Source organism: Pistacia vera, unplaced genomic scaffold (genome assembly GCF_008641045.1).
Source record: "Pistacia vera cultivar Batoury unplaced genomic scaffold, PisVer_v2 Contig301, whole genome shotgun sequence".
Lineage (NCBI taxonomy): Eukaryota > Viridiplantae > Streptophyta > Magnoliopsida > Sapindales > Anacardiaceae > Pistacia > Pistacia vera.
The window spans coordinates 585,695-600,727 of NW_022196115.1; the positions used below are offsets into that span (position 1 = coordinate 585,695).

Genomic DNA, 15,033 nt, shown 5'->3' on the forward strand with positions numbered 1-15,033 from the left:
GAAAAGACCAGATCTACGTCCAGATCTAGCCGTCAAGAGTTTTGCGACCTCGACGGCTAGATCTGGCCGTAGATCTGGCCTTTTCCCGCCAGATCCGCCATGGATCTGGCCGGAAAAAGCCAGATCGACGCGTTACGACACAGATCCGACGGGTTTGTGTCGTAACGCAATTTTTCGGCCAGATTCCGGCATTGGTGGCCGGAATCTGGCATTGTGGGTGGTGGGGGTGTTTTTGTCATTTTATAAAATTTTTATATATTGGGTGTTTAGTTAAATTAGCAAACGTAGGGGGTTTTTCAGATATTTTTAAATTTATAAAAAACTAAAATATCAAACTTTCAATGTCATTTTAGTCTTTTCACTATTATCAAACGGAAATCACTAACAGCATATGATGGAAGGTACTTATTTATCGTTTTAAAACCTTTTAAGTATCACTTTGTCGTTAAGGCAAACCTTGGGTATATATACGTTCGGCCAATCTTAGTGTCATTATTTGCAAATGAGACTTTTTGTTATTTCATAATCTATAAAAACATTTTTGTTTGGAGATTTTTAGTGAGTAGCTTGTAAGCATCTCTAATGATGTTCTTTATTTTAAAGAGCATCTTTCATATAAATAAAGAATATCTTCATTAATTTCTAAATATAAAAAACAAAATTTTTATTTAAATCCAATGGACTCTTTAAATTGAATGAAGATGTTCTTTATTTTCAAGAAAAAGACTTAATAGGAAAAAAAATTAATAAATAAAAATATATAGAAACTTGTAGTTTATTAATTAAAATTAGGATAGAGAGTGAAATTTGACTTTTTAGATATGGAGAGTCAAACTCGCTCTTTAATTTATATTTAAAGGATAAAGAGTCTATTAAACTTTTATTTTTATAAATAAACTCTTTAAAATAAAAAGTTTGAGTCATATAAAGAGTCTTTTGTAGATGTTCTAGTCCTTACCGTGGTTTGAGCTCTTATGGCGGCAGTGACGGGAGTTTGTTTTTTACTTTGATCACTGTTGAAATTAACCCGCGGCAGAGGGCGGTAATTTAGATTCTTTCTCTGCGTGGTAACCAAATTCAAAGGTGAAGAAAAAATAAAAAAAGAAAAAGAAAAAGAAAAAGAAAAAGAAAAAGAAAAAGAAAAAGAAATATGAATAAATAATAAAAAATTTCTAAATTCGACTAAATTCTACTCTTCCTAAATTCGCCTTCTATATCTCTCTCTCTCTCTCTCTCTCTCAAAATAGAAACCTCCCAAACATCAATGGATAACTAACAAAGCCTCAGCTCCACTCCCCTTAGATCTGCTCCTGCTCTGCTCTTTCTGTAATAAGGTACAACAACCCATTTAAGCATTTTCATTTTTCTTCTAAAAAAAATTACCTGATTTTGATGTGGATCTAAGTTCAATTTGATAACCTCATGTTTGAAGTTGAATTACAATTAACTTGTGTGTTTAAATCATAACTGAATTTTTTTTTGTTTTTTTTTTTTTTTTGTTTTAATGGTTTAAAGTTCAGTAGATGTTAGTTACTGATTTAAGCTCAAGTGGGTTAGTGATTTAGTATAGATCTGAGTGAATTTTGTTCATTTGGTGAAGTGGGTAATTTGGTATCATATTGATCTAAGAGATAATGTGAGCTGAAGTGGATTAGTGATTTATTGTAGATTGGAGTGATCTAATGTTGTTTAATTTGATTTATAATTGACGTTTGGTTTTGTTTTGATCTTTAGGTGTGGATCTTTGATTTGAATTAAGAGAATCATGGCTTTAGGGAAATATAGTAGGATAGATAATAGGAGATCTTCGTCGAGTTACTGGCCAACTGTGACGGTTGTTGTGTTTGTGGCTCTTTGCTTGGTTGGAGTATGGATGATGACGTCTTCGTCTATGGCACCGGTTCAGAATGTGGATGAGCCAGCACAGGAGAAGAAAAGTGAGGTGAGGGAACAGGTGGTGGAGAGCAATGAGAGTAGTACTCAGCAGTTTGAAGATAACACGGGTGATTTGTCTGAGGATGCTACAAAAGGAGATAGTTTGGTTCAGAATGAAAAAAGTGGTAATATACAAGAAAATGATGAGAAGTCTAATGAGGAGACTAAGTCAGTTGATGGATCGAATATAGAGACGCAAAATGATGAGAGTAAAACAGATGATGGAGCTTCTAAGACTGAAGAAAATTCAGAATCTGGGGAGACGAAGACTGATGCTGGTGAAGGTAATTCTGAGGAGAATTCAAATGAGAACGAGAAGAAAACTGATACGGACAAGAATGAGATTAAGTCAGAGGAGAACTCTGACAATATGAAGGATGGAGAAAAAGTAGATGGCCAAATTCAGGAGAAGGTGGACCAAAATGATGAAAAGGAGCCAGAGAAAAGCTCTGATGATAAAAAGGAGGATGACCAATCGAAAAACCAGAGTTTGAATGAGGTCTTTCCTTCTGGGGCTCAGTTGGAGCTCTCAAAAGATACTGCCACACAAAATGGGTCCTGGTCAACTCAAGCAACAGAGTCAAAGAATGAAAAGGAAGCTCAATTATCTTCTGCGAATCAAAGTGGATATAATTGGAAACTTTGCAATACCACTGCAGGGTTTGATTATATCCCATGCCTTGACAACATCCAAGCGATTAAGAGTCTTCGATCTACTAAGCATTATGAACACCGAGAGAGGCACTGCCCTGAAGAACCCCCCACCTGCCTTGTTCCTCTTCCTGAAGGATATAGACGTTCTATTAAGTGGCCTACTAGCAGGGAAAAGGTATATGATAAAATAAATCATGACATTTCCCTCTCTCTCTTTTTTTNTGTTTTTTTTTTTTTTTTGTTTTAATGGTTTAGAGTTCAGTAGATGTTAGTTACTGATTTAAGCTCAAGTGGGTTAGTGATTTAGTATAGATCTGAGTGAATTTTGTTCATTTGGTGAAGTGGGTAATTTGGTATCATATTGATCTAAGAGATAATGTGAGCTGAAGTGGATTAGTGATTTATTGTAGATTGGAGTGATCTAATGTTGTTTAATTTGATTTATAATTGATTTTTGGTTTTGTTTTGATCTTTAGGTGTGGATCTTTGATTTGAATTAAGAGAATCATGGCTTTAGGGAAATATAGTAGGATAGATAATAGGAGATCTTCGTCGAGTTACTGGCCAACTGTGACGGTTGTTGTGTTTGTGGCTCTTTGCTTGGTTGGAGTATGGATGATGACGTCTTCGTCTATGGCACCGGTTCAGAATGTGGATGAGCCATCACAGGAGAAGAAAAGTGAGGCGAGGGAACAGGTGGTGGAGAGCAATGAGAGTAGTACTCAGCAGTTTGAAGATAACACGGGTGATTTGCCTGAGGATGCTACGAAAGGGGATAGTTCGGTTCAGAATGAAAATAATGGTAATATACAAGAAAATGATGAGAAGTCTAATGAGGAGACTAAGTCAGTTGATGGATCGAATATAGAGACGCAAAATGATGAGATTAAAACAGATGATGGAGCTTCTAAGACTGAAGAAAATTCAGAATCTGGGGAGACGAAGACTGATGCTGGTGAAGTTAATTCTGAGGAGAATTCAAACGAGAACGAGAAGAAAACTGATACGGACAAGAATGAGATTAAGTCAGAGGAGAACTCTGACAATATGAAGGATGGAGAAAAAGTAGATGGCCAAATTCAGGAGAAGGTGGACCAAAATGATGAAAAGGAGCCAGAGAAAAGCTCTGATGATAAAAAGGAGGATGACCAATCGAAAAACCAGAGTTTGAATGAGGTCTTTCCTTCTGGGGCTCAGTTGGAGCTCTCAAAAGATACTGCCACACAAAATGGGTCCTGGTCAACTCAAGCAACAGAGTCAAAGAATGAAAAGGAAGCTCAATTATCTTCTGCGAATCAAAGTGGATATAATTGGAATCTTTGCAATACCACTGCAGGGTTTGATTATATCCCATGCCTTGACAACATCCAAGCAATTAAGAGTCTTCGATCTACTAAGCATTATGAACACCGAGAGAGGCACTGCCCTGAAGAACCCCCCACCTGCCTTGTTCCTCTTCCTGAAGGATATAGACGTTCTATTAAGTGGCCTACTAGCAGGGAAAAGGTATATGATAAAATAAATCATGACATTTCCCTCTCTCTCTTTTTTTTTTTTTGGCCCTTTCTTGTTAAGATGATTGTTAAGTTGCATTTTGCAGATCTGGTACTATAATGTTCCCCATACCAAACTTGCAGTAGTTAAGGGGCACCAAAATTGGGTGAAAGTTGAAGGAGAGTACCTCACTTTCCCAGGTGGTGGAACCCAGTTTAAGCATGGTGCTCTCCATTATATCGACTTCATAAATGAGGTGAGCAATTCAATTGATGATTTCTGTTGGTTACTTTGTATGCTGGTTTAGCTCCTTTTTATGCAAATCTATATGGTTATGCATGGTGGATTCTTGATATGTCTTTTGGTTTTCTCTCCGTTCCATTCTTTCTATCTTTTTCTGGAGAGGTACATTTGTTTATATTTATGTTGAGGTCCATACATATACTTCTACGTGATATCTTTTGGTGAATGCATGTGCATCCAAACTGGAAGCTAGATGTAGGGAAATGTTTTCCATCTTAGTAAGAATTATGTATTAGTAATTCAAGTATTTTATCTGAAAGTTGTAAGCAAAGTTAATTTTTAGTGTTGGTATTACCTGCTAAAAAGAATATTAATCTTATATCAAACTTTAGCAAATTACTTCCAGGAGAATTGCTTTGTGGATGATGATCCTTCAATTCAGTTGCTTGAATAAAATCCAGCGCATGATTATTTCATATTGATTTGCAGTTGTTATTTATACTTTTATTATCATCTACAAGCTTATTTTAACTAGGTTAGCACAACTGTGGACTTATGGGTGGGCCTGTCCATCATTTCTTTACTTTAATAATTATCGACTCTGCTGTCTTATAAGTTTGATCTGATACCAATATATGCACTCTATGCAGACTGTGCCTGACATTGCCTGGGGAAAACGTTCTCGTGTGGTGTTAGATGTTGGATGTGGGGTGGCCAGCTTTGGAGGCTTCCTTTTTGACAGAGACGTTCTGACCATGTCATTTGCTCCTAAAGATGAACATGAAGCCCAAGTTCAGTTTGCACTTGAAAGGGGAATCCCTGGTATATCAGCTGTGATGGGAACAAAGAGACTTCCCTACCCGGGCAAAGTTTTTGATATAGTCCACTGTGCACGTTGCAGAGTCCCATGGCATATAGAAGGTATGGAATATTAATCAGATGAAATAGAGCTGATTTAAATTTTGTGATTTATCTCTGAAGGCACTCCATTTTTGGAATTTAAACATTAATGTTTCACTGTTTGATGTTTTATGTCTCTAAACAGCCACTCCACTAACAAACTGTAGTGATTTCTATGTTATAAGTTCATGTTAAGGTTCTAGCATTCGTTTTCTTCTGATCGTTGCATTATGCAGGTGGGAAACTTCTTTTGGAGCTCAATCGTTTGTTGAGACCTGGTGGTTTCTTTGTGTGGTCTGCTACTCCTATATATCAAAAGATTGGTGAAGATGTTGCTATTTGGAACGGTAGATGATTCTTACCTTAACATATTCAAATCTATCTCGAAAGGTTCATTGATTCTAACAACTCATAAAATTTTGTGGGAACTTTTTGCAGCTATGTCTGAGCTAACAAAAGCTATATGCTGGGAACTTGTGTCCGTCAGTAAGGATACAGTTAATGGAGTGGGTATAGCAATATATAAGAAGCCTACAACTAATGAGTGCTACGAGAAAAGATCAAAACAAGAGCCTCCAATGTGCCCAGAAACGGATGATCCAAATGCAGCATGGTAATCATCCTCTTAGCTGAGAAAAAGAAATTATATTACTTACTGAATAAAATCAATGGATTGGCAGACAAGAAGTTTGCATTGTCGCCTAATTGGAAAAATGTTGCTAGTTTTTCCAGAATGAAATTGTTTGTTATGACATTGATTGCTCTTAGCTGTCCTACAGACTGATTTGATTTATTGTTCACAGGAATGTTCCACTGCAAGCTTGCATGCATAAGGTACCAATAGAATCATTAGAACGTGGGTCACAGTGGCCAGAGCAGTGGCCTGCAAGGTTGGAGAAACCACCATACTGGTTGCTGAGTTCCCAAGTTGGGGTCTATGGAAAATCTGCGCCAGAAGATTTCACTGCAGATTATGAACACTGGAAACGGGTAGTGTCCAAGTCTTATCTAAATGGCCTTGGAATAGATTGGTCATCTGTGAGGAATGTCATGGACATGCGATCTGTCTATGGAGGGTAAGCAAAATCAGCCTTTCTTTCTAGGAAAATATGAAATTCTCTGAAAATTAAATCTTCGATCTTTCTTATTTATTTATTTTTTGTTTCTTTCTGAAAAAAAAATGATTAATACATGTTTAACTCGACCTTTAATAATTTGTGTATGATTATTGTTGTTATGGGGTAGTGGCCTGGTCAAGTAATGAGTTTATTTCAACTAATAATGATCTATTTTTCTGGGTCAAAAGTGGCAGTAACATCTGCCATAAACTCCTTTCAGTAGGGTTTGGGTGTTGTTAGCAATTTCTCATAAAAAACTATAGTGTCTTGTTTCATCCTTCGTCATGTTTTGATATTGTGGTTGTGCTTTCAGATTTGCTGCCGCTCTGAAAGATATCAATGTGTGGGTCCTAAATGTTGTCTCAGTAGACTCCGCAGATACACTCCCCATTATATATGAACGAGGTCTGTTCGGTATATATCATGATTGGTGTGAATCATTTAACACCTATCCTAGAACATATGATCTTCTTCATGCTGACCATCTTTTCTCCAAGGTTAAGAAGAGGTTAGTACTAATATTTACAGATATATAATGTTTCATTCCTTACGGGTGATACTGCTGGAACTTACCAGTGCATCATTTTCTGTATGCCATCTTCTGATGCTGGAATGTTAAATGGATCTTACAGGTGTAATTTAGTGGCTGTAGTTGCTGAGGTTGATCGTATCCTCAGGCCAGAAGGAAAGCTCATCGTTCGTGATAACGTTGAGACTATTAATGAATTGGAGAGTTTGGTTAAATCCATGCAATGGGAGGTTCGCATGACCTACTCGAAAGACAAGGAGGGGTTGCTTTGTGTCCAAAAGTCCATGTGGCGACCTGACCAGTTGGAAGATATTAAATATGCTCTTGCTTAAGCACGCTCTGCTCTCACAGCTCTTCAATTCTTGAGCCAAAATGCTGACGAGATTAGGTATTCTTTTGTTTCGGTTGTTAATTGCAATTCATTGCTTCTCTTCCACGTTGGCGCCACGTATCATGTTAAGTAGGTTCTTAGTGTCATATCATGTATTTTAAAATTTTTTGTTTTCATATCCAGTGTATCATGTTAATTAAATTCCTTGGTTTCCAACTTTAAAAAAAAATTTGGTTATCGTTGTCACGAGATTGGCGCTGGAGTGCCAAGTGTGATATCATGGTCATACTACATTATTTATTGATTGAAAACGAATGAATTCTTGGAAATGTAGAGGACATTTGTTTGAAATTCTGTTGAATTTTTAAATGACAAACATTCAATTACATTAATTTATTGCAGTGAAATGTTTGCCTTGCTGTATTGAGGTTGGTTACTCTTGTGTAAAACATGTTTATATGTAACCTACCATGATTCTGTTGGAGTTTGAAGACTTGCTAAGTGATGAGGCATGGTTCTTTGCTGGGTTTATTTCATTCTCCCCTTGCGAAGTCATTTAGCAATAAGCTTCATTAAGAAAGTATAATAAACCCCTCTGAATATTATGAAAATGCCCTTTAAAAATATCTAACACCTCTTATAAAATTATTAACTCTCTAATAAGGAGTATTTAATACTTTCTAAAAGAAGCGGATGAAATAAATCCTGTTTGCTTAAAAGATGTCTTATGTATATTATGGATCATATGATATACACAAGAAATGAGAAAAGGTGACATACATATTTTGTTATAACAAATGAGTTTGATCATGTCGATGTTTCATGTTATAATTGCTGGATTTCACATTACAAGTTTTATGTTTGATGTCACAAATACGACGTTTTAGATTATGCAAGAACTGTAATTACTATATTTTTACAATAATGTTACATGTTGTATCTTAGAAAGATATTATTTTTTTCCGGTAAGGTTACATAGCAATGCTTTTATACTATAGTGTGAATTCTCTAAAAGGGAGAGTAGTTTAGTAGCAAGGCACATAAAGTGGCAAAATTATATGAAGGGAAGTTAGTTAAGTAAATACAAGGAGCGAGTCCCGGGGACTCAGTTTATGCAAATGAGCCAAGTCTTTTATAGCTTTCCATTTCACTTGCCTATTTTTATGGCTTTCTTTTCATTTATTAATTTCACCTTCATAATTTAACTTTCCAAACTCAAATTAATCTCTCAAACACCAATAGAGAAACTAGAGAATTAATGGAAGAAGATAGCCATGGAAATGGGTCTCATGGGCCTGGTGGTGGAAGCCCAGAAAGCCCTTGTGTAAAAAGCACTGGTAGCAACAACAATAATGGCAACAATCACCACCACCACCACCACCACATCAACAAAGAACAAGATAGGTTTCTTCCTATAGCAAATGTTGGTCGGATAATGAAAAAAGTGATTCCTGGCAATGGAAAAATATCGAAAGACGCAAAAGAAACCGTGCAAGAATGTGTCTCTGAGTTCATTAGCTTTGTAACTGGAGAAGCATCGGATAAGTGTCAACGAGAAAAACGAAAAACCATTAATGGTGACGACATCATATGGGCAATCACAACCCTAGGGTTTGAGAATTACGTCGGTCCATTAAAACTATATCTAAGCAAATACCGAGAGATCGAAGGTGACAAAATTAATACTCCGAAGCAACAAAGACCAGATCAAAGATCGGTGCATCAGAATCAGCAACATCACCAACAACTTGAACAAGAAGATCAAAATGTACCTTATACAAGTGTTTATTCTTCCACAACCCTAATGTGTCAACCACCATTTGTGGCAAGTGATCAATCTTTTTCCTTACCATTCTCCCCAACTTCCATTCAGAAACAGTTGCAGCCACAAGACCAAATTGATTCAGTGGGGCACTGGTGAGAAACAAAGGGAAAGAAAGATGATTAAAATCTTATTGGTTGCCTTTAATTAGTGTTTATAGGAAACGGGTTCTCTCCCAACCCATATAGGAGAAGGTGTTCTTCATCATTAAGAGGAGTCAAGGGAGAGAAATACAGTTTTCATCATCACTGGCGACTTCAAGTTACTTGGTCAGATTCAAATCTTTACTATGGAGTAAAGCATGTTTTCCATTTGATAGCGTGAAAATCATAAGTTATAAGGATTACGTGAATTATTTTACAGTAGTACCTCGACGTGAAATGAGTAACGGAAAGAATCAGTTTTCATTTAATTTATATATCCGCGTTAAAATAATTTATCTTGGTTCTTAGTCTTAAGTTGCCTGTCTATTTTATCTTTAATCTATTATTCTAAAGTTTGATTTCAATCCTGAAAAAGAAAAAGAAGAAGAAAAACAAAACTTTGGTCTTATGATCTCTCTACTGAAACCAAAAATGTATTCTGAAAAGAAAATCACTACAATAGCCTAGAATAACCCACTTCATCTATATTGATTTTGAAAGGAGGGATGGTTCAAGTAAAAATCTTGACCGTACAAAGGAGAATCAACAATCCCCACATCCTCTCAAAATGATTTTTTTTTTGTTTCCCTTGATTCCAAGAGTTAAAGAATGATACTTTTGAGAAATTGATCCAATTAGAGACATTACCACCAATTTTAATGAAAGTCATATTTACTTTTGATAATAGCATGCCATAAAAAGAATTGCTCAACAGGGAACCTCCAAGCCATTTCCCCATTAAAGTTCTCTTCCTCTTAACCATATTCCTAGTCCCTTGGCCTCCTTTATTACAGAGTTTAAACTCTATTTTTGATTTTACCAAATAACTATCTTTACCTTCATTAAAACCTTCCCAAAAGAAATTCCTCGTTTCTTTTTCAATTCCATTTGTAATCATGGTAAGAATTTTGAAGAGTAGAAAGAACAGACTGAACGAGAGTAAGCCTGCCACCAATAAAAAGAGATTTTTTTTTTTTTTTTTTACCAAAAGTTGAAAGATTTAGGAGTTCCAGCAAGTGGAAGCCCTCAATGTTTTAAGGGCTACTCACCGATCCCATAGCCCAATTTAATAGCGAAAGCATGCAATTTCCTAATCTAGAAACAATGTTTTTAGCCATCAAAAGAAAATTGAGAAGGATCCTGTTCTGATTTGAGCTTTACGGATCTATCATATTTGTGCATTTTTGTTTGTCTCTGGTTCAAAATTATTTGTCTAGAATATTCCTATTATGTAACTACCAATGATCACAAGGCTTTAAAAGCTCAATCTGAGCTCTGATCAGGAGAGAACCTTATAAAAATAAAACCAAATATCTTCGTGATCATTGACAATAAATTATCTAATTTTAGTTTCTTTTCCTAGTAGAAAAAAAAAATTATTTATCTAGAATATTCCTATTATATGATGAGTATGATTTATTTAAATTAAACTAGGTTATTTTAGTAATTAAAATTTTATTATTATGTTATTTTAGTAATTAAAATTTTATTATTATGTTATTTTGTAGACAAAGTGGTTAAGTAATCATTAACAAAACAATCTCTGTGTGGTGTGTATGATTTATATTTGATACGTTATCGATTTTGATATTTATTATCGCTTCTTTGCGTGATATTCTAACATAAAAAAAACCGTTAAATAATTATATATTTAATTTAAGATTGTAGATCCTCAAACTATATACAGTATTCAATTATCTAAAATAATCCAATTCATAGGATTAATTGCTATTTCCTAATTTTAAACGTCATGGTGTATTAACTGTAGATGATGACTTGGCGAGAAAATTGACATGGAAACCAAGGTGGTATTAGTATATAGGCTATAGCCATAGAAACTGGAGGAGGCTTGCGGTATCTTCATGAGGAGTGTGGAGATGGACCTATTGTTCACCAATCTGTTTGTTCACGCCATATTGTTTTTTTTTTTCTCACGGTTGCTCTGCTATGGTAAGATTCAATCATTCGAATGACCAAAATAGCTTAATTTCTTTAGGGTTTTTAGTATATTAACTTAATTAATTGGAAAAATAATTTTCTTAGAATGTTTAAATTTAAAACTCAACGCATATAATTCATTCTTCACCGTTAACCTTAAGACACCTTTTTCATTCAGTTTCATATGTATATGAAGGATTTTATCACTTTAAATCTTTATGAATTGAAATTCCATTCTATTTGCACCAAAATTTGCTCCAAAACTGACTTTATTCTTCAATTATCGTTTAAGTTTTGCAATTTCTTAGCGGCAAAATGGATTAATCTTGAGGAATCACCAACTGAGTAAGAAATCTCTCCCTATTCTCCCTTGTTGTATATAGTAAGTAGTCTATGACTATTTATAGGTAGCACTTTTATATGTCTAGCCAAAAATAAAAAAAAAATATATAGAGGTAGACGTGAAAAAAAAAAAAAAGGTACTAACTTGATAACATTATTGAAGATGAAAAAATTAAAAAACTCCGGGGGGACAAAAAAATTAAAAATAAAAAAAGAAGTAAAAGAAACCCAGTTTCTGGTGCGTCTCTCTCACAGTCCCTTTGATGTTGCACTTCCGATGAAAGAATATGAACAAGTGATACACTTGCATCTTAGTAAATCTACAGAAATCTATAGACAGATCTCAACATTAATATTTTTTCTTTTTTGGGTAATCGTGGTGTCCAGACCAACTTACATGCACCTCAGTACTAATCACCAGGATCCATTAAACACCTCAACATTAATATTAAACATATGTCATTCCCGAAATATATAATATGATACTCGTAAATCATTTTAAAATTATGAGGTTTTATTCATTAAAAATATAATTTCAAAATTTTAGTAATCGGTCAAAGATGTATTTCAGATAAAAATATAAACAGATGATACTTGCATATATATATATATATATGGCAAAGCTAATTGAACATCTAGCTAGAGATATTTTGACAACATTAAACATATGTGACATCTCAAATATATCCTACTTAACTTATAATAAGATATTTTGTTATAATTGACGTCCAACTTTACAAATTACAAGTGTGACGTTCAATATTATAAAAATGCATTTTTCTTGTTATACTAATAGGATTTTTAATCTTCTAGTGTGTGCGTATATGTGAAAATTCTCAAATTTAAACATCTTGATTTTTCTTAAAATTCGGATTCCATTTCTGATAGTGAGAACATATTGAATACAAAAAATTCTGTCGATTGTATCACATCGAGAACATGGAAACTTTTTGTCTTTTAATATATTCATATTATAAGAAACGTATGTCTAAATTTTTACAAGAATCAAGAGAGAATAACTATATACATGACTTATGGCTTATAAAGTTGTTAATTTGATGAAATATGATTGTTGAAGAAACGAAAATTCGGAGAAAGATGAGAAGCTTTATGTGCATGTACGAGACTATGGAATGTTCCTGGTTGAGCTCATCACCGGACAGAATGCTGAGTGGTTTGCTGAAGAGAACGAGGGGCAATCTTTGGTTGATTGGGTAAGATGATATCATGTTTAGGCAATTCAGAAAAATCAGTTAAGTATATTCAGATTAATTAGGTGAATTTCCAGGTAATTTTGGATAGTGAGGACTGTTCAAAATTGGAAAATATAACTAGGGAGAGATTTAAACAAGTTTATTTTAACTATAATTGAATTATAAGGGGGTTAATCAGTATTGTTTTTCAAATGTTTTTAGAAAACGAATTCAGAATTTGGAAAAAAGAAATTACGTTTGTACATTCTGTTTACATAACATAAGATCGAATTAAAATTAATTGGAAAAAAATGAACAAAAAGAAATCAAGTAACTCCTTATTTATTTAAGAAATAACTGAAAATAATGAAAACAATTCAAAATTACCTTCTCATTTCCTTTACAGAATTCATTAAAATTTTCTTATATTTTTTGTATATATCTTTTCTAATAAAGGTTATAATCCAATGTGTTTTCAGTATTTTTTTTTACTAATTATGTAATAGTATAATGCAAACTTTGATGCAAATTGGTGTGACACAAAATGAGTGGAAGGTGACATAATATAAAAAAATTCAACTCAATAATTTACAAGTATGCGATTTCAATAATAGAATTGTTTTTTAGTATAGTTATAGTTATTACACAAAGAACAAGTATGGGTAAGAGCTTTGTTTTGAAATCTGAACAGGACTAGCCAGTTCGACCAAGAATTGGCCCCAACTCCATTCTGGTTCAATATAAAACCCGGTTATTGTCTTAGAATCGCTTTGGCCTTGTAATGGATCGACAAAATACTACCAAACCGCTAGTCTGACCTTCTTAGGGTATAAATTGGGTCACTTATTATTTGAAAGAATAAAGATTAGCTGACAAACGAATCTCACAAACCCAGCGTGACAGCTCCCACCATACCCAAGGCACTAAATGACTTTGACTAAACATGAACGGTTGTTTCTTATGGACAAACCATCATTCCTTTATTAATGAATGACCGTTATTAGGGATGAAGGAACAATCGTTCATTCATAAGGAATGACTATTCCTTATGAATCGAACAACTATTTCTTATGGAACAACCATTCTTTAGAATGGAATAACCAATCCTTCTTATGGAACAACCATTCTTTCTTATGGAACAACCATTTTTTTATGAAGGAACAATCGTTCCTTATGAATGGAACAACCATTCCTTATGAATGAACGGTCGTTCGTCCCTAAGGAACGATCATTCATGTTTAGTCAAGGTTTTCAGTTGACGTGGTAATGCCAACTCAGGTGCCACGTCGGGTTTGTGAGATTCGTTTGACAAAGTAGTATTACCTTATTTGAAAATCTAATCCCTACAAAAAAACCATTCCCAATATAGCATCTTCATTCTTCAATCAGGATTCTTTCTTCTTTGAGTTTGCTCCCTACATCCTTCAAATTCCATCTCCAATCTTCTTTTTCACTCTAAAGTCTAAAGAAGATCGAAATTGAATCTGGTTCAACGGCAAAACTGTTGTTCATCTTCAATAGTTCAACGTTGAAGGTTTGCTCCTTTTCTAATTTCTTTAACAGTTCGAGTTCAATCACTAGGTATTTTTGTTTTGCTTCTGTTGCTTGAGTTTATTATTACCTATTATATTGTTGAAAAAAATGCTTATGGGAAATATATCTACAGAATGATATTTATGCATAAGGAAATTTATGGGTGTTTATCATGTTTTGTTTATTATTAATTGCTTTTCTAGGAATATATCTATGAATGTAGTGAGAAGTAATGTGATAAAGTGAGTAAGAAAATGATAGAAAATTAGTAGAGAAAATATAAATAGTAACAATATTTCTTGATTGATTGAAATGTTAGTTACAAAGCTGTTTTTATACATAAAACAAACTTGAGTCAACAAGTCAACAAATGCTAGTCAACTGGTCAACTAGGCACTAATCCTAACATCCTTCCATAACTAAACTTCCATAGGACTTATCACAATTACTAATCCTAACATCCTTCCATAAACTAAACTTCCATAGGACTTGTCAAAGTCCTTTAACCACTTTCAACATTTACCAACATTTCCTTTAAAACAGAACATCAAACAACTTATTGATTTTTAATACAGAAATGACCTGAATAGAAAATCAACATCAAATTTAAGTAACCTACTCCAACACTGCATCAACTACTGCAAAAATCAAACTTAAGTGACCAACTCCAACACTGCATCAACTACTGCAAAAATCAATGTATCATTATGGTTGCAGTACTAGCATCATCAAAAAAACATTAGAAGCAGACATAGTAGTATCTCAGCATAAAAAATCACAAGTCATATCAAACTTAAGTGACCAACTCCAACATTGCACCAGATGCTGCAAAAATCAATGTTTCATCATGATTGTAGC

The 15,033-nt window shown here is 34.1% G+C and overlaps 2 protein-coding genes across 2 annotated transcripts; both read left to right on the plus strand.

The window, feature by feature from the left end:
* Positions 1-1,234: 1,234 nt before the first annotated feature.
* Positions 1,235-7,555, plus strand: LOC116135570 (probable methyltransferase PMT26). The gene is made up of 11 exons (XM_031421277.1): positions 1,235-1,334; positions 1,735-2,423; positions 2,508-2,533; positions 3,700-4,095; positions 4,190-4,339; positions 4,977-5,247; positions 5,463-5,573; positions 5,665-5,839; positions 6,030-6,302; positions 6,658-6,852; positions 6,977-7,555. Exons 2-11 carry the CDS (start codon positions 1,766-1,768, stop codon positions 7,203-7,205), a joined length of 2,484 nt encoding a protein of 827 aa, XP_031277137.1. The 5' UTR covers positions 1,235-1,334; positions 1,735-1,765; the 3' UTR covers positions 7,206-7,555.
* A 907-nt stretch (positions 7,556-8,462) lies between these two features.
* LOC116135635 (nuclear transcription factor Y subunit B-4) lies at positions 8,463-9,341 on the plus strand. The gene has a single exon (XM_031421348.1). The coding sequence runs from the start codon at positions 8,463-8,465 to the stop codon at positions 9,123-9,125; it is 663 nt and encodes a 220-aa protein (XP_031277208.1). The 3' UTR covers positions 9,126-9,341.
* The last annotated feature ends 5,692 nt before the right edge of the window (positions 9,342-15,033 follow it).